The 25,978-nt window shown below is 32.6% G+C and overlaps 1 protein-coding gene across 1 annotated transcript; it reads left to right on the plus strand.

Moving 5' to 3' along the window:
* The first annotated feature begins 290 nt into the window (after nt 1–290).
* Nucleotides 291–10,843, plus strand: LOC114288178 (uncharacterized). The gene is made up of 5 exons (XM_028231663.2): nt 291–1,058; nt 1,155–2,434; nt 9,577–9,990; nt 10,095–10,303; nt 10,418–10,843. Exons 1-5 carry the CDS (start codon nt 973–975, stop codon nt 10,667–10,669), a joined length of 2,241 nt encoding a protein of 746 aa, XP_028087464.2. The 5' UTR covers nt 291–972; the 3' UTR covers nt 10,670–10,843.
* The last annotated feature ends 15,135 nt before the right edge of the window (nt 10,844–25,978 follow it).

Below are 25,978 nucleotides of genomic sequence, written 5' to 3' on the forward strand. Positions count from 1 at the left end.
ATAATTGTCATATAATATAAAAATATATTATTATATTAAAATTTAAGTTTATGTCAAAGATGTAAGTTATATATAATAAAATATTTTTACACCAAGTGACTATCAATACGTTGTTTTTGTTTAATTTTTAACTGAAATTAATTTTAAAAATAAATTAGAAAAAATTTGAAACACCAAGTATTGAAGCAAAAAAAAAAAAAGTAAACCTTAAAGACCAAAGAAAAAAAGTGATCAAATATAAAACGACAAAGTATAATTTATCCTCTATTTAAATACATATATATATCCACAAAGATGTGTACCATAACATTACCCATCTAAAGCATATCTATCTCTCTCTCTCTCTCTCAATTAAACCTTCATTTGGCAATGACTTTCTTAATTGATTTTTTGACTTTTTTGATTTTTTTTTGACTTTTTTAGCCTAAGATTTTTTTAGTCGTTTGGTATTCTTGTTTGTCTTTTTTAACTTTTTGACTTTGGAATGGTATTTTTTTTTTTGTCTTTTTGCTTATTTTGTCCTTTTGTGATTTTTTTGATTTTTTTTTTTATCCTTTCTGATTTTTTAATCCAAAATGTTTACCAAACATCACCTAAGTCTCTCTCTTTCTCTCTCGATGAATTACACAATCAACAGTACACCACCCCCCCCCCCCCCCCCATTTTACTGCTCACACGTCTTTCTCTCTTTCATAATTTCTCTTGAAAGCATCTTCGACCCCATATTCTACGCCAACATGTCCATTCTCTTCTGTCTCCTCTGCTGACTCCATTTTCTCCACAAATTTCAGTGTCTACAAATGGATGTCCCTTTGACACAACTTCACTATCTCACTCACTGTTTCTCCAACTTTGCTTACAAAGAAATGAGAAATACGCATATGGGTTTATTGTTTTTAATGGGTATTTGAGGTACCCAAAATTTGTTATCTTTGGCACTGCTCAAAACACACTTTGATTTTGTATAGAACAATGTTTAGGCTTGCTAACTCTTTCTGGGTTTTGGCCTACAAGTGCTTGTTTTGTCTTTTTGGGTCTATACTCAGATACATATTCAGGTATTGCTTAATAGAATAATTATCTTTTCTAGTTAGTTGATTTTCTAAACTTTTCTTCAATAGATTGGTATTAATTCTCACTTTCTGTTTTTGCAGATTTAAAGAGGATGACAATTCTTTGAAGAATGATTACAATTGTATAGTTGATCATTCTCAGCCTGAAGATCAAACTGTTTCTGGTAGTTCCATGTTTTTGGAGACTGATGGGTCTGCAAAGACACAGAATTCTGATGGCTTTTTTGAGTTTCGCTTTCAGAATTATTACACAAGAAATGGAGAAACAGAGGTCTCTGTTTTCCAGGAAACTTCACCGATTCCGAACACGAGCAAGTATGAGGTTTTCTCCGGAAAAGATATCAGTGGATTCATGGAGGAGCCTGAAACTATGAGGTTTACAATTCAAGAGATGTTTTTGGATGCCCCAATTGCCAATAAACCAAAACAAGATGCTCTGTTCTCTCCTGTGAAAAAATCTCAAGAACTCCATGTAGAAAAAGACCAAGAAATTTTGGTGGGTTCAAATGATTGTTTCATAGGTAAAGATCAAATGATCAGATCAGTCTCTGCTGATGAAGATTTTCAGGAATTAAATTCAGAAGCAGAGGCTACTATTCTTCAAAAAACAGAGGACTCTATTGAGAAGTTTGATCAGAATCAATTAGATAAGAGTCATTTCTCACCTTTGGAATCAGAGCCTGAGTCTAGTAGTTCAAGTGAAGGAGTGTCAATTATCAATCACAAAGTTGATTCAGTTGATAATGAATTTTGCTCCGACACTCGTGTGGATGAAGGACTCAAACAACTAGAATTTATTAAGAAAAAATCAAATTCAAAACAAATTAGCATCGATGAGTCGAGTTTATTTGATAGGAAAGCAGTTACTATTAGAAGAGATGAATCAGAAGATAGCGATGATGAGTACATAGATTTCGAGCCCATTTTGCAATTTTCGAGTCACTTGGGTAATAGTTTGTACACAACAGAATTAGAAAGAGTTGAGACCAAACAAAGAAATGAAAATTTACAGAGCCCAGAGACAGAAAAAATAGATAAATTAGGAAAATCTAAAGAACAAAACTCCCAGAAGAAGTCATTGGATTCGGATTTTGAAGATGAAGATGATTCTGATATTCTGTTGAAATATCGGGACTTGGTTGAGCAGATGAAATCGGAGATTAAAACTGGGAGGACTAAAGGGCTTCCCACAATCTTGGAGGAATCGGAGACTCTGAAAATGGACGATTTGAAGCCACTGAAAATTGATGCGAAATTGGAGCATAAAGATCGTGTGGAAGAGATTCAGAAGGTGTACAAGAGCTATGCAGAGAAAATGCGAAAATTGGATGTCTTGAATTACCAAACCATGCATGCTATCAGTGAGTTTCCTAACTCCCTCTTCGTCTTTCTTTCTTGTAGTTTTGATTTTGATTTTTCGAAAATTCTGTTTGGTTTTTCTTTTTTTTTTTCTTGGTAATTTCATAAACAAAACAACTTTTTAAAATAGTGTTGAGTATAAAAATAATAATAATAAATAAATAACAACGATACAAACAAGTGGCCACCGGAGTTGGTAGTCACGGTGTTGCTGGAGATCAAGAGGTGGCCTATGAGTCTCCGGAAGTCACAGGTTTGACTATCCTATTGACCTAGCCAGCCCAAAGATGCTCGGAGATCTCTGTACAATTGTCGAAAAGTTGATAGTGGCTAATGTTGGGAATCAGGGATCCCGTCTGAGACCTTTCAAAAATTATACCAAGCAGAAAAATACACTCACACTCAAAGAGACACCATATTTAACGTGATTCGGCCTCAATGCCTATGTCCACCTTTCAAAAATTATACCAAGCAGAAAAATACACTCACACTCAAAGAGACACCATATTTAACGTGATTCGGCCTCAATACCTATGTCCACGGGAGAGTAACCGGTTATCCCTATAACAATGGAGATATTATAGAAAGATTACAATAGAGGAGTAGCTCACACCATCCTCACTCACTCACTCGCCCGTCTCCCTCTCTCACACCTAGAGAGACGGTCTCTCCGCCTCACATCTCTCACCCTTTTTGGTTTGCTCTATCTCAAATCTCCATTTGCTCTCTCTTTCTCTATTTATACACTGAGAATGGTGGAGAACTGGCTGGCCTTGCACATGGCCTGCTGTTTTGCTGCATTGGCTTCACATGGAGCACATGGAGAAGAGATCACCCTCACATGGGGTGATAGATATCCAACAAATCACCCCCTCAACCCATGTGAGGTGATCCACTGCATACACTGTTACTAATCTTGTCATGTCCAAATTGCAGCATAGTCTGCTTCTCTTCATTGAGACATTTGCACCCCTGAAGCTAAAAATAATACACCAGAGATACAAAAAGGAGGAAGGAATACTATATCCTCAACTCGACTCACACCACTCTCTGATTTGGAGAGAAAGCCTCTACTCCTATCTCCCACAGATCTCTTCCACACTTTCTATCTTGGATGCCTTTACTTGTTATGCTTAAACTTGTGTAACCAAGATATCCGACACCCCCTGATTGGATGTCCTGCACCCCTTGCTGGGATGCCCTTGACTGTCATGCATTACCTCGCAGGACCAGTCAATGGAACAATAGAAAACTCATCGTTTATCCCATCATCATCCTCGATTTTCTTTGCTCGAAGCTCTTCCTTCTTAACTATCAGCCTTTGCCCTCTGCACTTCTGAACAACCTCTTAGCGTTTCCACATACCGTCATTGCCTGTGCTTTTGCAATCCCTGATTTGCTGTCCAGTAGATTGATGGTTGACAATAGCTCCATTTGTCAAAGCATCGTCAGCTATGCAATTCCTTGCGTAGTGCTCGTACCCATGGCTTCTGGTCTCCCTGCGTCGAGCTCGCTCGAGAGATCCGTATCAACTCTGTCCTCTGCTACCATGGAACTAAAAAAACCACCACAGAGAAAAAGACTTGCCACTCCTTGGCGCGCACTCTTGCGTTTTATCTGTCTTAATTTCTCTGTTTGGAAGTTCCTATGAATTATCAACAACCCGTTGCTACACACTCTTCTCGCGCCTCTGTACGACACTCTAGCGTACCATTGCACTGTTGTATGTCTGCATTTGTGCTTCTGCACTTAGTATGCTCCTCTACAACTATTGTTTTACACGTCCACATACTATCAATACCTACTCATATACAGTAGCTCCAACAGCCACAGTATTTCCCTCAGTCTGTACTGGTTACCAAATCATCTATCCGTCGATGAATGGTCTTCTCTTCTGATTAAACCAGATCTTCCGATGAACTTCGGAGATAATTATCTCTGCAATCCTCTGATCGCCCCTAACCAATCCTGATCTCTCTTAATTTGCCATTTGATCAAGCCTGATCTCCTTTGGTCTCCAATGATCTATCTCGATCTGTATCTGGTTATCCAATCTGATCAGAAATCTGCCTATTCTAACCTCTTCAGTGAATCCGCAGCATTCCACAATATCCGACAACCTTCCTACGGCTATCAAAGATAACAAACTCCCATGTTTTGACAAAATTTAAAAACCGTTCAGAATTTCACTATTCTGACCTTACGGTTGCGTCCGGAATAATATGTTTAGCTAGGGCCAACCTTTCTTGCACTTTCGGGGGCCTCACTGAAAAATATCCCTGAAAGTTGGGCCACACCACAATTTTTTGAAAATTCTGGGGCCAAATTGCAATTTTTAGAAGTTCTAGAAATATTCCGTATTCTAATAGAATATTCCATCCACTGCACCTGATGCCGTCTGCCACTTTGATCTTCTTTCATTTTACAGAAATTTTGATTCTAAAATCCGACCGTACGGATGTGTTCGGAATACTCCAAATAGTAGGAAAGCACTATTGGATCGTCAGAAACGGACTCTGAATGACTTAGATCAAGCCAAAACATTTTGGACACCTCAAATCTGCAACTACACCTTAGCCGCGTAGCACGGGATCACTACTCATGCGGCTGCACCTTAGCCACGAAGCACTAGATTACTCCTTCGTGCAACGACGTGGCAATGACTGGTCTGTAGACGTGGCAGACACGTGGCCGCCCCCCGCTGACGTGGTGCCACGTGGCACCACGTGTATCGTCTTTCTCCTCTGCCGCGCGTGTGGCGAGTGTACGCGAGTAGGCAGACGCGCTAGCTGAGTACACGGCGCGGTGGTGGCGCATGCTGAGACTAAGACTCACGCGCCATCGTCAGTAGGCGCGTGAGGGCGCGTCCTGTGTCTTTTGGGCCTGTGCTTTGCATTTTTGGACTCCTCTCGTCGAGACCTTGCTCCTGGTATGCTCAAAACCTGATTTTGAGCAACTTGATTTCTGGGCAGTTTCGAACAACACACTGTTTTTGTTCCAAAAACGATCGACGAGGCTCTGATACCACTTGTTGAGGATCGAGGATCTTGCCCAAGACCTTCCAGAAATTATACCATGCAGAAAAACACACCCACATTCAAGGAGACACCATATTTAACGTGGTTCGGCTTTAATGCCTACGTCTACGGGAGAGTAGCCGGTTATCCCTATAACAATGGAGATATTATAGAAAGATTACAATAGAGGAAGAGCTCACACCATCCTCACTCACTCACTCGTCTCCCTCTCTCACACCGAGAGAGACGGTCTCTTCGCCTCACATCTCTCACCCTTTTTGGTTTGCTCTATCTCACATCTCCCTTTGCTCTCTCTTCCTCTATTTATACACTGAGAATGGTGGAGAGCTGGCTAGCCTTGCACATAGCCAGCTGTTTTGCTGCGCTGGCTTTACATGGAGCATATGGAGAAGAGATCATGCTCACATGGGGTGATAGATATCCAATAGCTAATTGACAGTTACTAGTGGTGGCAAGTGGTTAGTGGTCAAAAGTGATAGGGGAAGGAGGAGAAAATAAAAATAAAAATAAAAATAAAAATTCTATTTTTTGAAAATAAAAATAAATGGTTTGGAATTTTCAAAAACAATTTTATGAGCTTTCAATTTGTATTTCATAAGATCCACTTAATCTTGATAGGGCAAATTACACTTTACCCCTCTCAACTATCACTATATTTCACTTTACCTTCTCATACCAAAAATTAATACATGTATCTTTTCCATTTGTTTTATAACAAAAATAGAGACATGATGTACCTTTTCCGTTTGTTTTGTTAACAAAATGAAGACATGAGGGTTAGATTGAAAATTTTTAAAAAATGAAGAAGATACATTGTATCAATTTTTAATTTGAGGGGTGTAAAGTGTAATTTTTCCATCTTGATATACTTAAAAAGTAGGGTACATTTCACTTACCCCTTATGGTTTGACTCATGTGCGAATCACCCCTCACATTTAAAATAACCACATAGTCCCCTTATGGTTTGTGCACTGAAATGCATCGTTAGACCCATTAACGATTTAATGAAAATGCTATAATACTCGTGTATATAAGTAATCTAAGTGTATAAACGGCAGATATTTTCGTCATTTGTTTGTAAGGCATAGTGTACTTTAACCCATGTGTTTTATTCCATGTGCCATTTGCCTTTCGAAATTTGAAAATTATCATATAACCTCCTTATGTTGGACACATGTTTCACATTAACTGTTAAATTGTACGAAATGTTTAATGGTGCATTTCAATCTACAAATAACAAGGTGGTTATGTAGTTAATTTTAATGAGAGGGGTAATCCGCAAATGGACAAAAGTACAAGAGGTAAAGTGAAATTTACCTTAAAATTTATAAAATTTGTATAAAAATCTTTTTAAAAAATCATTAAATATAACAAAATATGAAAATGTACTAAATTTTTATATTTTTTGCATTTGGTGAATTTTTTTTTTAATTCATAAATATTAGACTTTTTAAGTATATGTAAATTAGGTATATCTAAAAAATAAATAAATAAATTGTATAAAATATTAAAAAAAATTCATTAAATACAAAAAAGATAAAATAAAAAACTTAATTTTTTTGAAAAGTGAGTTAAACCAAATAAGGTAACATACAAGTTTTGGTTTTGAGTTTATGAAAAATGAAAACGAAAAACAAAAATAGTAGCAAACAAGGCCTTATGTTTTCTAAAGGCAAATTATTTTTAGAAGAATTTGGTGAAGAATGAATTGTGTCTTGATTGTTGGAAGTTGCACGGTAGTGACAGTTGTGCGGCTTAATTATTTTAGATTTTATTTTCATTATTTGAATCATTTAATTTTTAAAGAATATCGATTAGAACATATTTGTAAAAAATAGAGCTGATCAGATATCGATATACCCTTCATCAACTTACATTTATATTCAATTTAATACTTATATATTTATTTTTTATACATACAAATTCGAGTTGATGAATGGTCTATCGATATCCGATCAACTTGATTTTTTACAGAGAAAATACTATAGATCTCAAATAAATTACTAAATTTTTTACTAAACTTCTCATGTGGGTGTGGGACTCACACAAATCACATGTGTGTAGGTCCCACACCCATGTAATAGATTTGGTAAAAAAATTAGTAATTTATTTGAGGTCCCTAACATAACTCTTTTTATAGGTATATTCTACTTGATGTTCTTTAAAAATAAAACGATTCAAATGATAAAAATAAAGTCTAAAATAAATTTAATAAGCTGCATAACAGTTACTGTTGTACAAACTGTACAGTAATAACCCTCACACTGATTTTTTCGTTGGCATATGGAAATGGACCAGTTTCTGGACCTGAAACAAACATGCTAGTCAAAAAGAGATTAGCAGAGTTCCATATGTCCTTTGTTTAGAACTTCTCAGTATAATAATCAATTTAATGAATTATTAAATAATAAATAAATAAATAAAATCAATGTGCATACTCACCAATCCAATCTCTTGACTTTCCAAGGTTGTTCAGATTTTTCTCTTTAGTGAAATAGACGATGGCTGTCTAATCTCAAGATGTTGAAGTTTTTGTTTTATTTTATCTATTATTATTTTTTAAAATTTTAATCAAAGAGATCTTTAAGAGCATTACATTGCATGGTGGGTCTGAATCCTCTTTACACCGCCAACATCCCAGTAGCTCTATGTCCATGAATAATGCTGATCCGTCTTAAATTATGACATCTACCTTACATAATAGGAATATTCTATTTATAAATTCATGTTCCTTATTCTAAATATATTTTCAATCATATTATTAAGTGATAATAATTTCAAAATATTAAAATCTTGAAACATTATTATACGACTAAACAACATCTAGGGGTAGAGGTTGGTGTCAATAGTGTTTTAATGTTTTCTAACTTACCTCTAATTGAGCCCCAAGGGTTTGTGGCTTTTGCCTTGGTGAATGAGGCAGGTCTTAAATTTAACTCTCCCCACCAACAAATTTTTAAGATTATAGATGGTAAAGAATAATTATTCATCAAGTTTGTTTAGACTGTGCTATATAAGTATATTTTTTATCTTTTTAAATCATATCATCTCTCTATTTTTTTAAATATTTTTTTATAAAAAATTAAAAATATATTTATTTAGATCATTTCAAACCCGACTTATTTTTCTTTTCAGTTGGCTCAATCAATCACATCATGAGTACATTGGGAAAGAGTTTTACCAACTTCAATCACTCCTGTGGTCCATATATATTTTAGCACATTTTTAACAATTGCATAAAATCTTTTGTTGAATTTACACCTTGGTTTTGATTGACTTTTCTATATGAGATTTTTCTTTTCTTTTTGTTTTTTTTTTTATTTTTTATTTTTAGTAATTTTTTTAATATTTTAACTATTTTTTTATCTTTTAGATACACTTAATCTAGATGTACCTAAAACTTAAATATTTATAAAAAAAATATTTAAAAAAATCAATAAATACACAAGAATACAAAAATATACAAATATCATTTTTTTTTGTATTTTTAATCTTTAGTGAATTTTAAAAATATTTTTTCACTAATATTATATTTTATAAGTATATTTATATTTGGTATATCTAAAAACTAAAAAACAATTGTTTAAAATATTTTTTAAAAAAAAAACTCGGTGAAAACACATAAAATAAAAAAAATACAAAATTTAATTTTCAAAATAGTTCAACTTTTAATTTCTAAAAATTTTGGGATAACCATTCTCTCATCTTCACTATTATACTCAAATCTTTATTAACGTCCTCTTCTAAAGTATTAAATTTAGTCCAGTTATTGTTATCCATAAATTCCTGTAACTTCCCACAGGAAAAAAAGGATGGAGTATGTATTTTTCACATTTATTATGACATTTTAGTAGAAAAATATATCATCGATTTATCATTATTGACTTAAATTTCAGTGAGTGTGAGCTGCATTTCTATGTTTGCTTCCATTCAAGTAATTCATAGTAATAATACAAGATTTTTTTTTAAAAAAATTATTATTATTTTTTGACAATAAAATTAGTTACTTATCAATTGTGTGATCAAATTAGTTTCACTATTCATTATCAATTATCACAATTGTTAAATTATTAAGCTAATTCTTACAGGATTCACTTTATATGTAGGTTTTCTCCAATTGAAAGATCCAATTCAACAAGCTAATTCAGGCCAAAAATCTTCAGTAATGACATCTTTTCTTTTCCAAAACCTTTGGCCATCCAAGTTAAGAAGAATCTATGCAGACCCAACACTAAAGTCCATTTGTGAATTGCATAGAGACTTGGAATTAGTGTACATTGGACAAGTTTGCCTTTCATGGGAAATCCTCCATTGGCAATATGGGAAAGCAAGAGAGTTTTCGGAAAATGATTTTGAAGTTCATGGTCCATATAATCAAGTAGCTGGTGAATTTCAACAATTTCAAGTGCTTGTGCAAAGATTTGTAGAGAACGAGCCATACCAAGGACGACCTAGAGTTCAAAACTACACCAAGGACCGGTATGAACTCCGTGCCTTTCTTCAAGTTCCGGTTGTCAAAGGTAAATAAATTGGTGACATCCTCACATTTTGCTCTAATGTGTTATGTTATGCAACAAAATTAAGCTCTTCGGAGTTGTTAAATAAAGCATCATTGTATTTGTAGACAGTTGTTCGAAGGATAAGAATGATGGAAGAGTTGAGGAAGAAAATGCGGTTTCAATTGCAATGATGACGGAAATTATTGATGAATCGATGCGTGCTTTTTGGGAATTTGTTCGTGCTGATAAAGATGAGGCAAATACGAGTTTGAAGGGTCTTCAAGACCCTTCATGTTTTGAGCTTCTAATGGATGTCAAAACAAGTCTTCAAAAGGTTTGCTTTCTCAATAACTTGAAAATTCTTTTTTTTTTTTCTTTTCTTGTTGCTTTGGTTTACACGGTTTGACATTAATATATATATATATATATTAATTTTGTTGTCACACAGAAGGAGAGGAGGCTCAAGGAGATATTGAGAAGTGGAAATTGCATAGTAAAGAAATTCCAAAAAGATCAAGAATGTAGAATGGATAGATCATCGTTATTTGCTCAAGTTGAATTGAAATTGGTGTCAAGAGTGCTAAACATGTCGAGACTAACAACAGATCAGCTAGTATGGTGTCAAAATAAACTAAATAGGATTAGCTTCATCAATAAAAAAATTCATGTAGAACCTTCATTTTTGCTTTTTCCATTTTGAGGTTTTGAAATGTTGCCACTATGCCACTTTTATTTCCTATAGATCTATATGTTTTAAAATGGTAGATTAATGTTCTCCAAAAATGAAAAAATTATAGTAATGTCATTGTACAGACTCGGTTGTTACGACAATTCTATAGTTTTGTCTATACTAGAATGGCTTTTCGCTTGTGAATGATTTGTTGCAAATTCGTTGGGCCTTGATTTATCTGATTTTGAACACTTGTGGAGGACTATTGGGCGACTCGTGAATGCTCACCTCTTTGGGTCGTTTGTTTTCAGACGGAGGTTAGATGAAATTATTAGTGTGAAGATTGTTAGTGATAGAATAAAAAAAAAATTGTGTTTGTTTAATGACCATCGGACTAGTAAGAATTCATATTTGTTTTGTCCTTCTATAATGGGATTAACTCTATGAAATTTTATAAAACCCTTGGTATATGTTGATATATTTTAATATTAAAAATTACATTTCATAAATTTTTGGTACTATATTATTTTAATATGTTATTTTTTTGGTATTATTTTATTATTATACTATTATATTTTAATATTAAAAATTATTATACTATGAATTTTATTTTATATTTTAATTATTATATTTTATATTAAAAAAATTTATAATATGAATTTTATTTTATATTAAAAAAATTTATAATATGAATTTTATTTTATATTAAAAATTGTTATACTATGAATATAAACAAGGGCAATATAGTCATTTAATATCTATTCCCAACCGACTCATTTTTTAATATCATCTCTTCTATCTTACTATCAACCCCGTTTGTTTTCTGAGATAGAATGGATGAGATTGTTAATATGAAAATTGTTAGTGAGGAGATTATTAGTATGAGCATTGTTAGACTTCGCTTAGGAAGAACTTTTTTAGTTTAGCTTTTTGATTTTTTGACTATTTTAGCCTGATTAAAAAAATTCTATTTCGGATGAATTTTTGAATTTTTTATAGTTTTATGAAAGAAAAAGTGAAATGATTATGATTTGAACGTGACATTTTTTTTATTAGCTTTTTAATCTATTTTGTCTTTTAGTGAACTAAATTAGCTCTAACCATCTTGCCAAACAGGGACCTAGTGAGGAGATTATAAAAAATTATGTTTGTTTGTGACATATTTTAGTGAGAGGATTAATTATATGAAATACCATAAATACCCTTTCATATTTTTGATATATTTTAATATATAATGACATAATAACCAAAAAAAATCACACATACAAAATATAACTTTGTTATCTTTGTAAAATGAAGGGCAAAATTATATTTTCCCTTCCAATTCTCCAATCTCATGGGAGTAAAATACCAAACCCACCTCTCTCGTAGGGTTGTTAGTCCCCCTCCTTAGAGGGTATTAATAGTCCCAAGGAAATATTAATCCCGAGTAGGTGTTTGTTTGGCAAGATTAGAGTATGAAATAAGATTCCATGTCCATTACATGTGATAGTCCAACATTTGGATCAAAAAATATAAGTTGGACTAATAGTCTAATCGGACTATTAATCCCTTATTTGTGGGATTATTGTCTCATGGAGGGTGTGGAATACAAAGGGTGTGATAACTCCTCTTCCGGATTGGAAGGTTAAGATGACATTTTTGGCCCTCATTTTTTTATTTATATTATTTTTAATTATACTTAATAGAGTAAAATAAAATTTAAAAATCTCAACTATAAATTAAATTAAATTAACAGTCCAATGGATTATAATTCCCCTTTAAGGCCATATTTAATTCACAAGACTAATAGTGAAGGTATTAATAATCTCATCAAATTAGTGTGGTATTCATTATCCAATTGGATTAGTAGAATAAATTATCCACTCGTCCATTGTTTGATTTACATTCAATAAGAAAATATATGAATGTAGGATTATAACTATAATTTTTTTTTTTCTAATCTTACCCTCCATCAATATTTCTTCAAAATCTTTATTTTATCAAAATTTCTTCATAAACGTGGTTTTGAAAAAAATTATAAATAAATAAATAAAAGCAAAATAAAAATACAAAATACAAAGTCCATGTTTGGTTTGTTTTTTAATTTTTTTTAAATATAAACTAATTTGATAAAATAAATATCAAAAAATATTTTTAAATTTTTAAAAATTATTTTTAGCCTTCTAAAATATAAAATTATATAAAAATAATAAGTATTTTAATTTTTAGTCAAGGGTAAAAGAGTCTTTTTATTTTATTTCCCAACTTAGGATATATAATCTCATCCCTACCCCATTACTAATAATCCTACAAATTTGTTAGATTAATTATCCATTTGATCAATAATCTTAAAACAAAATTTTAAAACAAACACAGGATTATTGAGGTCACAGATTAATAATCTCAATCTCATACTCTAATCTTATCGATCAAACATGTCCTAAAAGTTTAATTTATTCAATTTATTTCATTAAAAGTTCAATTTATTAAGTTTATTTAATTAAAAATTCAATTAAAATAAAATTAAAAAATCTCGACTAAAAATTAAAATAAATTTATATAATTTTTATTGATGTTCTATTTATTTAATTTTTTAAAAGTTTTAGTAAAAAATTAAATAAATTAGGGTAAACATTAGATTCAATAGAATAGTTTAATCTAAACATCTAATCCCATGACTAAACAAACTAAGATTCAATAGAATGGTTTAATTCAGACATCTAATCTCAATACTAAATAAACATAAGATACAAATCCAGTTCAGCCAAGTAGTCTGGAGGCAATGTATCTTAAGACTAACAATTCGGTAGATTACAGTCTCCTCTCATCCAATTCGTCCAAATAAACACATCTTAAGAGTTTTGTTCCAACCAAACACAATTTTTGTGGAATCCATAGAACTATTAATCCAATCCCATGGCCTTTAGATCAGAGCAAACAGGCCCTCAATCCCATGGTGAGAGGTCCATAGGATGGTGTTGAGACTCATAGTCTTTTGCTATAATTCAAAACAAACAAGATATCAACCGAACAATCTATGAAACCTAGTCTCAAATCTTACTTCTAAAAACAAACATACCCTTAATTCTTTTAATTTTTTGTAGTAACTTTTTAATTATTTTAATCAATTTTCAAACATTATTCACCACTCTTTGTTTCCTATGCAAAAGAAATTTTTAGAGGGGAGGGAAGCCGAGTTACTAGAGAAGAGGGAAGAATGCTTCCAAAATAAATAAGTACAAAAACACTTCTTTTTTTTTTTCCTCCCTGCATTATTTTAGAAACCATAGCCACGAACACCAAAAACAGTTATCAAACATATTTTTATTTCTTGTTTTCAATTTTTTTGAAGATATGAAATAAGAATGTTGTTTATTTATTTTTCATTTTTTGTGTTTTCATGAACATAAGTAATAAAAAGTTCAAAATGCGGGCCTGTTTGGTAACGTTTACGTTTTTAGTTTATATTTACAAAAATTTTATAAACTGGTTTTTGTTTTTTTTTATTTATTTTTAGAAAAACATAAATTACAAACGCGTTTGGTTTAGACAAAATGTTTAAAAAAAATTAAAAATATAAAAAAGAGTGAGAAATGGCAAGTGGTGGCGGGTGGTGAGTGGTGACGAGTGATGGTGGCGGAAAACGGTGGTGGAAAATGATGGCGGGTGGTGGTGGCGGAAGACGGTAGTGGAAAATGGTGGCAGGTGGTGGGTGATGGTGGCAGAAGACGGTGGTGAAAAGTGGTGGCAAGTGGCGGGTGGGTAGGTGGTGGTGGTGGTGGCGGAAGACGGTGGTGGAAAGTGGTGGCAAGTGGCGGGTGGTGGCGGCGGAAGACAATGGTGGCAAGTGGCAGGTGGTGGCGACGGAAGACGGTGGTGGAAAGCAGTGAGGGGTGGGTGGATGGTGGTAGTAGGTGGGTGGTGGATGGCGGGTGGTGGTGGGTGGTGGCGACTGGTAGTGGGTAATGGTGGTAGGTGGGTGGTGGGTGGTGGTGGCGGGTGGTGGCAGGTGGGTGGCGAGTGGTGGTGGCGAGTGGTGGTAGTGGGCGGATGGATGGTAGTGGCGGGTGACGGGTGGGTGGTGGTGGCGGCGGCGGCGAATGGGTGGCAAGTGGGTGATGGGTGGTAGTGGGTGGTGAGTGGTGGGTGGCAGGTGGTGGTAATGGTGGTAGCAGGTGGTGGTGGCGAGTGGGTGGTGGTGGCGAGTGAGTGGCAGGTGTGTAGTGGGTGGTGGTGGTAGGTGGGTGGTGGGTGGTGGTGATGGTAGCGGGGGGTGGGTGGTGGTGGCGAGTGGTGGGTGGTGGTGGTAGATGGGTGGTGTGTGGTGGTGGCGGGGGGTGGGTGGTGGGTGGTGGTGGCGGAAGACGGTGGTAGAAAATGGTGGCGAGTGATGGCTAGTGTTGGGTGGTAAAAAAAAAACTCAAAACTCAAAACTCAAAATGTAAACTCATTTTTTGAGTTTACATTTTTTGGCCAAATTTATAAACTGAGACCACTGATTTATAAATCAAAAATTTACCAAACAAGTCTTTATTTGAGTTTTTTAAATTTTTGTAAATATAAACTGAAAACTGAAAACGTAAGTGTTACCAAACGACACCTACCAATTTAATTTTGTATGAAAATAATTTTAAAAAATTCACAAAAGCTTTCTAGTGTTTCCTAAAAATTTAATTATTTTTAGAAAATATTCTCCAAAATATTTTGTCATATAAAATTTTATTTTCTTAAAAATGAAAAACAAAAATTTAAAGCAATATATTTTTTTTTTCAAATCTTATTTATCTTGATCTAAAAAAATTAATTATCTAATTTTCACACTGTAATTTATCAAAGGAATTGTAGGAGGACAATCCTGAGTTGTTCGAGGCACTAGGGGAACTTGTTGCTCTTTAAACAAATAAAAAATAAAAAGGAGTAAAATTAAGTACTTAAATTTTATTTTATTTTTTTTTCCATTTAAGTTTCTTAATACCTACACAAATATTTTTTGCATATAATTACTAAAATTATAAATAATTTACGTACATGATGAAGACATGAAAAAATATGGGATTGGTGAAAAGTTCAAACCCATGGGGCCATATATTATTTGGTCTAAAGTTTGATCTTTTTTTTGATGATAAGGACATGTTTAATGAAATTGTTTAGTGAAAATGACAAAAAATAAAATTTAAGGTAGTGTTTAGTTTAATTTTGGAATCATGATTCAAATCAAAAAATTTCAAAACTCAAAGCCAAACAAACAACTCAAAACTCAATTTAAAAATTATTTTTAAAATTCATAACCAAACACATAATTTAAAACTCAATTTAAAAACTCTTTCTAAAACTCTATTTAAAAAAAAAATTCAAATTTTATTTTTATTTTGTTTTTTAAAATTATTTTTTATTTTATATTTTTTGAAAAATAAAATTTCAAAAAATATTTTGTTTATTTTTATTTTTAAAGAAAAATATATTTTTATTTTTTATATTTTTTTGAAAAAAAATATTTTTGTTATTTTTTTAAGTATTGACCAAATAATTTGTTATGATTTAAATACATATGGGCGTTCCAAAATTTTTTTAAAAAATTTAAATGTGAAAAAATATTTAAAAAATAAAATAATATATTTAAAATAAAAAAATACAACTCATTTTAAAATTTTAAATATTTTTAAAAAAATCCAATGCACGCATGTAGTAAATACAGCGCACAATAAATAAAAAAAATATTTATCATAAAAAGATAAAGTTAAGAAATTTTTTAAATATTTTTAAAAAATTAATTCAAAAAATTTCAAAATACAACTAAAAACTCAAAAACTGAAAACTCAAAATACAACTTGTAGACACCCCATTTTGACTGGTCCTAAGATTTGGACACTTTTTTTTTGTTACCCAATGATAAAAATAAGAATGTGTTTCTCGCATAATTCTCAATAAGAAAGATAGAATTTGTGTTTCATTTCCAACCCAAAACCTGTTTTGGCCAAGTGCTTCAGTTCCGTTCAAACTCTTTTTCGAAAACTTCTTTCCGCGCTTTGTTCCAAATGTTTTCGTAATGTTTTAAGGCTCATTTTTAAACTTCAAAATAAGACTTTTTAAAGGAAATTGAGCAAAAAACAATGTAGAAATAGGAGGAAATGATGATAATTCTATCAAAAAATCCTATTTCGTGCAAACTAGTTAGGCTACGGCTAATTTGTTTTGGCCAGTCGGCCAATTAATTAACCGGCTAACCAAATTTTTGGTCGGGCAGCCAAGAAATTGGCCGGTCGGCTAATTTGCCCAAGAATAGGGTAGTTTCGGCATAATTCTTGTTTAATGCGTGTGGGTCATGCCAATTCAGATATTATTGATACATTTAGTGCACGAGATACACACACTCCCCTTTTATTATCCTTCTTTGGCCTCCATTGTCAAAAGGGTGTTTGTCTCTTATCTAAAAAAGTGTAACGCCTAGAAATAAATACAATAAACCATTCACAACGATAAGTAAATAACAATATAAATCAAAGTATAATATCCTTCCATTACATAGGACTCAATTGTACGAAAGGGTGACACATGCGAATATACATTCATAAAATCCTAACCCTGAATCTATAACATGTGTCAACAAAAGATATGAAATAGAAGTTAAACAGAAAAATTGAAATGCCCTGAAGGCTATAACTTTCCAAGATTGTATTTGGTTACATCAAAATAGATTTAAATCCAATACAGATAAAACCCTAAGCTTGTACAAAATAATTACAACAAGTAAACAAAAAAAAGCTCTTTCTCCAATCCTCCCAAGCTACTGCCTTGGCGAAGGCATCTCACCAACACTTGAAAATGGTTTTCCCATATAGGGTGAGACAAAGCCCAGCAAAAATAATCCAACATAGTATATAAATCTTAACAAAGATATAAGGGTGAAATGCATATGCCATACTCATGACCAAAACGTCTCATTTCTCTTTCCAAAACCATGCGAAGTCCAGTTTATATCACAATTCATTATTCATTTCCTTTACATTAGAAAACAAGGGGGAAATCTCAAACCAATACAACCTTTCACGGATATTTCATCCGCAGGAAACCGTCAAACGGCACCCATGTAAACATAGCCTATACAAGCGCTATTATTGCCATTTTAAAGATATTTCGTTCGGGAGAATCGGTACCCAGTATACGCGCGTTTTTCGGGACTTTCACCTTTGACACACATGCCAACTTGATTTGATGATGCACATTTTTTTTTTACGTTTACTTATTTTTCTCAAAAACGTTATACATGTACAATGTATCAAGATGTGATAATGCTCAATACAAATGAATGAGAAATTAGTTTCAATTCTCCTAATCCTCATGCAATTTCTATAACAATCATACATATCCTCCACCGATGGCCCAAAACAGATATTTCTAAACAGATATAAAATCTCTAATACAGATAAACTTTCCAAATTTTAAGATGTGAACGATAATACATATCCAACTCCACCGTCCACATCAATATCCATCAAATTTCACATTTCCAACATCAATTTCATTTATTTATACAAAATAAACATTTGAGACATTTAGGTCAAAATCCATTCCAAGTATCAAAATCAATAATTTCATCACATTCGACCTCATTTCTACTCCCACAACCATTTTCAACACGTCCATTTAAAAACCCCTCTTTTGATTTTAAACCAAAACCCTAGGTTTGTTTAAAATTCTCCAAAACCACAAAATTGTTTTATAAAAGCAAATAGCTAAGTTAAAAATCATAAAGAGTGCAGAGGATCCCTACCTCGAAGGTAGAAGAGAAGAGAGAGAGAGAGATGACACTTCCATAACGCCGAAACCCAACTTTATTCTGATGAAAACGATATACTAGGTGAGCTATACCTTTTTAACAAAGGGAGTAGTGTGGAGAAATGGATAAATCTTGGTGTATTTGGAGAGAAAATGTGAGTTTGAAAGAGAGAGAGAGTCTCAACTTAGGATTTTTAGAAAGTTTAGAGAGAGAGATATAAAAGAGTGATGTAAAAATTGACTTTTACGGATTGATAAACGCCCAGTCAACTCAAGCGCAAGAAGTGATGCTCGAGCGTAAGACACAAAAGATGTAACCACTCGAGTGCAAAAGGTTGACACTCGAGCGTGAAATACAAACTCCCAGTAGTTTTACAGACAGAAGACCAAAGCTTGAGCACAATAAAGGCTGTTCGAGCCAAGATCACTCGAGTGCGAGAAGTTCCGCTCAAGCATAGAATACCACTTTCTAGTAGTTTTACAAATAGAAGACCAACGCTCGAGTGAAATAAGGGTCACTCAAGCCAAGACCGCTCGAGCACCAGAAGTTCTGCTCGAGCGTAGAATACCACTTCTCAGTACTTTTGCAGACCTACAAAAGCACTGAGAGTTCACAAAGTCTGTTTGAGCGCAAGAAGTGATGCTTGAGCATAAGAGCAAAATTCTGGGCAACGAAACTTTGAAAACCAAGCTACGAACCTGTTCTAAATGCAACCAATACAACCCAATATCTCAACTCAAGGAGAAATAATGGAAAACAAGGCAAGAACAACTATATAAGGAAAAGAAATTTGAATCCAAAAGTCAAACGGGTCAGGTTTAAACCAGAAACGTTATAAAGAGAGCATCCATTTCACCCACCATTGTCATCTTATCATCCATGTCTCCCATATTGGGGTTGTTTGGCAAAGATTTTTATAGCTTTTTGAGCTGAAATTCACAAAATGACAAAATAGGCTAAAATTGCCAATCAGACAAAAATGTCACATCAAACCTATAATCATTTCACTTTTTCTCTCACAAACATCATATCCAACTGCAAAAAAATCTAACTATCTTCCTAAACACAAAAATTTTAGCTTACTAAAATAGCCAAAAACTAAAATAGTCTACTAAATAATAACTCCCAAACACCCACATTGTCTTCCACTTCCTTGACTTTGCCTTCCATTCATTATCTATATAGAGGATCATAATGTGTTAATTAGAGGGAAAGAAATGAATTAAGAGAAGAGAGTTGGAGAGGAAAAAGAGAGAAAAAGAGAAAACTTGAAGTTTGGAATCAAAACTTCCATTTCTTTAACATACACTGATATACCAACTTCCATATATCCAAAACCATCCAAAAATTATGATATAGTTCTATTTAAGTAGCCTTGATCAAAACAGAGTGAGTGTTGTTGAAAAGAGAGAAAAACAGAGAGTTAGAACACCTTTCCCCACACACACTATTAAACAACCTAAAAATACCATTTCAATAAGAATTTTGAATTCTCAAACTGAGACATGAGAACACATTTCCTAAATTTGAGAGTGATCAAAAGAAAGTTTATAAATCAAATCCTTCTTTAGAAGGTAAATTTTGCACACTTTTCATTTTCTTTTACTTTTTTGTTTTTTCTTTCTTATATTGTTTTTCTTACTTCAATTTCATGTTATAAACTTGTTGTAAGCTAACTAGAAGTGGTTAGTTGAGCCACTTGCATATTTTTCGTTTGTTTTTCTGGTATTTGAAGCAAAATAGAGTTTTTGGCCTGGCCTAATTGGCTGGACGACTATCTTTTTGGCCGGTCTGCTCATCTTTTGGCTGGCCAGCCACTTTCTCTTGGACAGAACCCAACAGTCTCCCGGATGTCGAGCAGAACAGTCTCCGCGGTCTCCGAAGACCCCTGAAACTTTTTTTTTAAAAAAAAAAAAAATTAAAAGAGATCTGTGAGCATATATCTAATTGTAATATTTTCTTTCTTTCCCCCTATTCAAATTTGTAATATTCAAGTGTTGTAATAATTCCTTGCCACACTTCTTTTTATCCCATTCTTTTACTCGCTTTCCATATCTGTACATATGTAGTATATTTTGTTTATTATCACATCAATGCTTTATATTCATGTTTCATGCATCTTGATTTGGCTAAATTTGTATTTGTGAGTTTAATTGATTATTACATGATTTTGTGTGCAACTTCATGTTCTTGATATGAATCACATGTCATATTTTAGAAGTTGAATCACTAGTTGCATATCGTGAATGAATTGCATTAGAATCTTGTATATATGATCATGCCTGTTTTACTAACCTTACTTTGTAATTGTTTGCAAGATGCTGGTAAATATGTAAGCTTTTATGCTTTAACATCTTGTTTGTGTGTGTGCGTTTTTTTTTTTTTTACTATGTTTAGTGTTCTACCATGAGGCTGTGCGCTTATTTGATATATCTCTATGAATGCCTATTAATGGAGGTTGTGTTGTTCAATTTGGAGCAAAAATTATTTTCATGACGTAAACTCAAAATTTTGTTGATTTATTCAAAATGCTTTCAAAAGTACATGAAATCAAATTATTCCAAAATAAATGACATAATCTATATTTGTTTGCTTCACAAAGTAAATTATAGGATTTATTAAACAACCGGAATATGAACACATAAAGTTAATAAAAAGCATATCATGGTTTAGTAAAGGCTGAACTTTGGATCGGGTGAGGGGGAGTGCTTAATTAATGACCTTCCCCCTCTCATACCTAAGGTTCCGAGTCGAGCATCCTTGGTTACGACGAATAGTGGCCTTGCCGTGAGTCACAGGTTTCCTAATTTTTCCAAAATATTACTTGGCGACTCTAAGATCTGATGATGTAATCCATTTCTGGCAAAGAATTTGTAATAAAATGAATTTTCTATAAAAGTTGTCAAATCTGGACTCTCATCTATGTTTCACATTGTACTCATGAGACTAGATCGAAGATAATTGAGGGTCCCAACTGTTAACGCGCGCGGGATGTTACACAATTCAAAACTCTTTTCAAAACTCATAACCAAATAAATTTTATCTTTTCAAAACTCAACTCAAAATACAACTCCACACTCAAATCATAATTTAAAACTAAACCAAACGGAAAGTTTATTTTTTTCAATTGTACCCCATTGTCAAACCTTCGTCAAAAAGGTCACCAATGGTAGGTGGTGGCTAGCAACAATGGTAAATATGAGTGGACAAGTACTTGATTCATTAAAACTGAATGATTCGAATCAAGTTGTCACAAAATGAATGATTTCAATAGTTTAAGTGGATAAATATCAATGCATTTATTTTTTTAAAAAAATTAACTTGCATATCACGCGGATCAGTTGTTAGTAAATTCCATAAATATAAAATTAATTGAAAGCCTTGAATTTTAATAAAATTTTATTAATTATATAAGATGTTTATGATGGAAGAATTTCAAAATAGTGAGACATGAGAAAAAAATTACAAAAAATATTTAATTTGTAAGTGATTTTATAATAAAGTATAAGTATTTCTTTCATCTCAAAACATTAATTTCTTATTTTATTTTTTATTATTCTAAAATGTTAGTCTTTTTTCAAAAATCAAGAACTAAAATAATATGAATTTCTTACTTTACTCTTCTTTTAAATTCATTAACAATATAAAAAGTATAATTATGACAATTGATATTCTTAAAAAATATACTATCAAATCAAAGGGTAATTATGGAAAAATAATTTTTTTAAAGTGCAATAATTATATTATCAAAAAAAGTTAGATTCTCCTAAAAAAGACTATTATTTTGGGATGGAGGGAGTAAAAAATTATGGGATACAAGTGTAACTTGCACCCTTTTATGTAAATTTTTTTTGTTCACTAAGATGTAATTTCCACGGACACAGGGTGCATGCAGTCCTTGTCTCCCTGCCATGCTATGAAACGACGCCGTTTTTTTTCTTTTTTAGGTGAGGGTTACATTAATTCCTGTAGGGTGAAGAGGTGCCAACTAGCACTACAACAATTTACACTTTTTGCGACTAAATTTGGTGATTAATAGAAATTTAGTTGCCAAAAGTTGTAGAAAAGGCAACTAAAAATTCCATTGGTGGTGTTGAAAACGGTTTTAGCTACTAAATTTTTTAGTAGTTGTACATTCATTTATTGGTGACTAAAAAAAATTTAGTCGCTAAATATGCAACAATAGGCGACTAAAAATTGTTTTAGTTGGCATTAGTTCATGTTTTAGGCTACTAAAGTTTTTTTTAGTCGCGGTATATCAGAATCTGCCTACTAAAATAAATTTAGTCGCCAAAAAACTAGCATAATGTTTGCTATTAATCTTTGGCAACCAAAGGTTGTTCAACAAATATACATTTTGGTGACCAAAAAATTTTTCGTCGTTGTAAAGTAATTTTTGCCTACTAAAATAATTTAGTCGCTAAATAGAACGTATAAATTTTACTTTTATATTTGGTGACCAAAAATTTGGTTGGTGAATATTTCTTTTCGGCGACCAAAATATCTTTAGTCGTGAAAAGTGTTACAACAGGTGACTAAAAGCTAGATTGGTTGGCAATAATAACAAAATTTTTTGTGGGAAGTTTTTAGATTTGGAGGCAATTCATTTATTACTTTTTTTCATACTTGATTTTATCAGTCTCTATAACCCAAACAAGAACAACTCTTGCTCTCATCACTCACCGTTGATCTTCCACCTTTGCTCATCGTCGATCTTCCACCCATCGTACATCGTCACCGCCACCGCTACCGCCGCTTGCTCGCCTCATAGCTCCTTGCCTCGCCTTGCCTCTTATCACTTCAACATTGAGGTCTCTCTCTCTCTCTCCCTCCCTCCCTACCTACCGATTGGGCTCTTTTTTTTTACCTATGATGTTCTCTATTTCCCCATTTCATTCTATCTCTAGGGTTTGCTTTTTCAGTTTCATTTTGTAACTCGAATTTATTTTAGCCCGAGTGGCTCAACTGCCCAAAACGATGTCGTTTTGGGCAGTTTTTTTTTTCTTTTCTCTCTGCAGATGAAGATGAAGATGAAGATGAAGATGAAGATGAAGAACAAGAAGAACAAAAAGAAAGAGGAAAGAAAAAGAAGTTGTGTGAGAGAGAGAGCATATCATTATCATCATCAACAACATAGCATCATCAACAACAACAACAACAACAAACAACACCACATCATCATCAACACACAGAGAAAGAGAGATAGATCTATACACACACACACAGAACAGAGAGAGAGAGAGAGAGAGAGAGATCTCTACACACACACACACATAACATAGAGAGAGAGAGATCTACACACACATACACACAGAGAAAGAGAGATACACAGATCTGTGTATCTGTGTATACACAGATTTGTTAATGATGGCGCCGGTGATGGCGGTGATGACGCGGTGATGGCGCCGGTGATGGTCTCCTCTCCGTTCTCTCTTCCTCTCTCTTCTCTCTTTTTCTCTTTCTTTTCTTCTCCCTCTTCCTCCTTCTGTTTCAAAATATAAGAGGAAAAAAAAAACTGCCTAAAATGACATCGTTTTGGGCAGTCGAGCCACTCGGGCCAAAACAAATTTTGAGCTACGAAGGATTATTCTTGCTTTTTTATGGTGTAGGGTTTTGATTTATGTCAAATCAATGAACCAATGATTGAAATGAGTTTCTATAAAATGATTGAAGGAACATTTATTTATTGGGTTTTTTTTTAGCCAAAATCAAAACTTCTCCATTTCAATCTAGTTCCAGATTCATGATTTAGAAATTGGAAAGTAATTTATTGGAAATATATCAATGTTGACCTCTCTTTAATTTCCAACTATTATGAAAAGTAAATGTCTCTTATATTCTTTTTATCTTGCAAGGATAATAGTTTGGAGTCTTGGTTGCTGTTCATTTCTTTCTTTCTTTCTTTTTTTTTTTCTTCACATTATCTACGTATGATTATCAGATTTTAGTAGATGCCACAACCGAGTTGCACTTTTGTGGAATAAGTGTTGTTAGATTATATTCTATTTTATGTTGATAGTTTTGTTAGATTATATTCTATTTTGATTCCATTTGGATTATTTTATTCAATTATGTTGGTTGCCTTGAACTTTGATTCGGTTGTCAAAAAATTTAGTCACCAAAAGTGCTATTTGTTGTAGTGTAGGTATTAAAAATTTAGTCGACAAAAGTGTCATTTGTTGTAATGCAGGTATTAAGTGTTATGCTAAAGACACATGGGGTGATGTAGAGTTTGTAACCCATTTTTCCTTTTACTGGATGGCTTATACTAGCAAAAAAATCCGTGCTACGCACAAAGTGAAAATTTTATATTTTTTAAATACAAAATATAATAAAATAAAATAATTTATCGAATAAATCAATTTATCAAACTAAATTGTATTTTTTTTAAAAGATTAATTTTGAAATTAGAATCAAACAAACCATACATATTTTGATTGTTTCAAAACTTGCTTAAATGCATCAAAAGTGCAATTGAAAGGAGGAAAAAAATTGTAATTGAACAAATCAATTTATCAAACCAAAAGCAAAAAAATGTAACTTCAAAAAAAAAAAAAAAAAAGTTGTATAAAAAGAAAAAAAAATTACGACCCAAATATATTCAATTCACATCCAACATTTGTATTAAAAAATAAAATAAAATAAAATTATGAGGCATCCAAACTTCAAAATCTCCTACCAAATTCCGAAAACCTGTCTCAATCATTCTAAATCATCCAAACAAAATTCTAAAAACCTTCAATTTCAATTCTCAAAACAAAACCTAGAAGGTGGATCCCTATGTCAATTTTGTGGAGACGGCTGGGAATAATTAGAAAAATCAAAAGAACTCTCATTTCTAAAGAAGGATTCGGTGTCAATTGGATTGTACCCCGCTAGATTAAGTGATATTCCCTAAAAAAAAGAAAGAAAAGAAAATGCATTAGAATAAATTTTATGGACTAAATTACATCACAAACTTATATATATTACTTACTTGAGAACTTTGTGGACTATGTGATGCTTGGAAGACAAAGGTTGTGATTGTGGATACCTAGGTGAGTATAAATTAGTATCATGTGTGAGAAGATTATACTCATAATTTATCAATTGTGGCCAATAGAGACTTTCAACATCCTCCTCCATAAAACAATTTGAAAAGTAAATACATTAGTAAAATGTAGTCTAAAAAATAAACAAATAACATAAAACAAGTGCTAACTTGTGGTTGACTTAAAGATGAATTTTAAACATTTTGTGATATTGCTTGATTGACCAATAGTCTAAATAAGTTGTAAAATTTATCAATACATTACACAATTTATAAAAATACATAAATAAATAAACAACATCAATCAATAGCTAATCAGTGATTGTCTTGAAGATGAATTTTGAATATTTGTATTGTTGCTTAATTGACCAATAGTCTAAAGAGATTGTAGAATGTATCAATATATTACACAATTTATAAAAAAATAAAAATAAATAAATAACATGAAACAATAGCTAACCTGTGATTAGCTTGAAGATGAATTTGGAACATTTGTAGTGTTGCTTAATTGACCAATAGTCTAAAGAAATTCAAAAAGTTATCAATACTT

Source organism: Camellia sinensis, chromosome 11 (genome assembly GCF_055761805.1).
Source record: "Camellia sinensis isolate YWXY chromosome 11, ASM5576180v1, whole genome shotgun sequence".
NCBI lineage: Eukaryota > Viridiplantae > Streptophyta > Magnoliopsida > Ericales > Theaceae > Camellia > Camellia sinensis.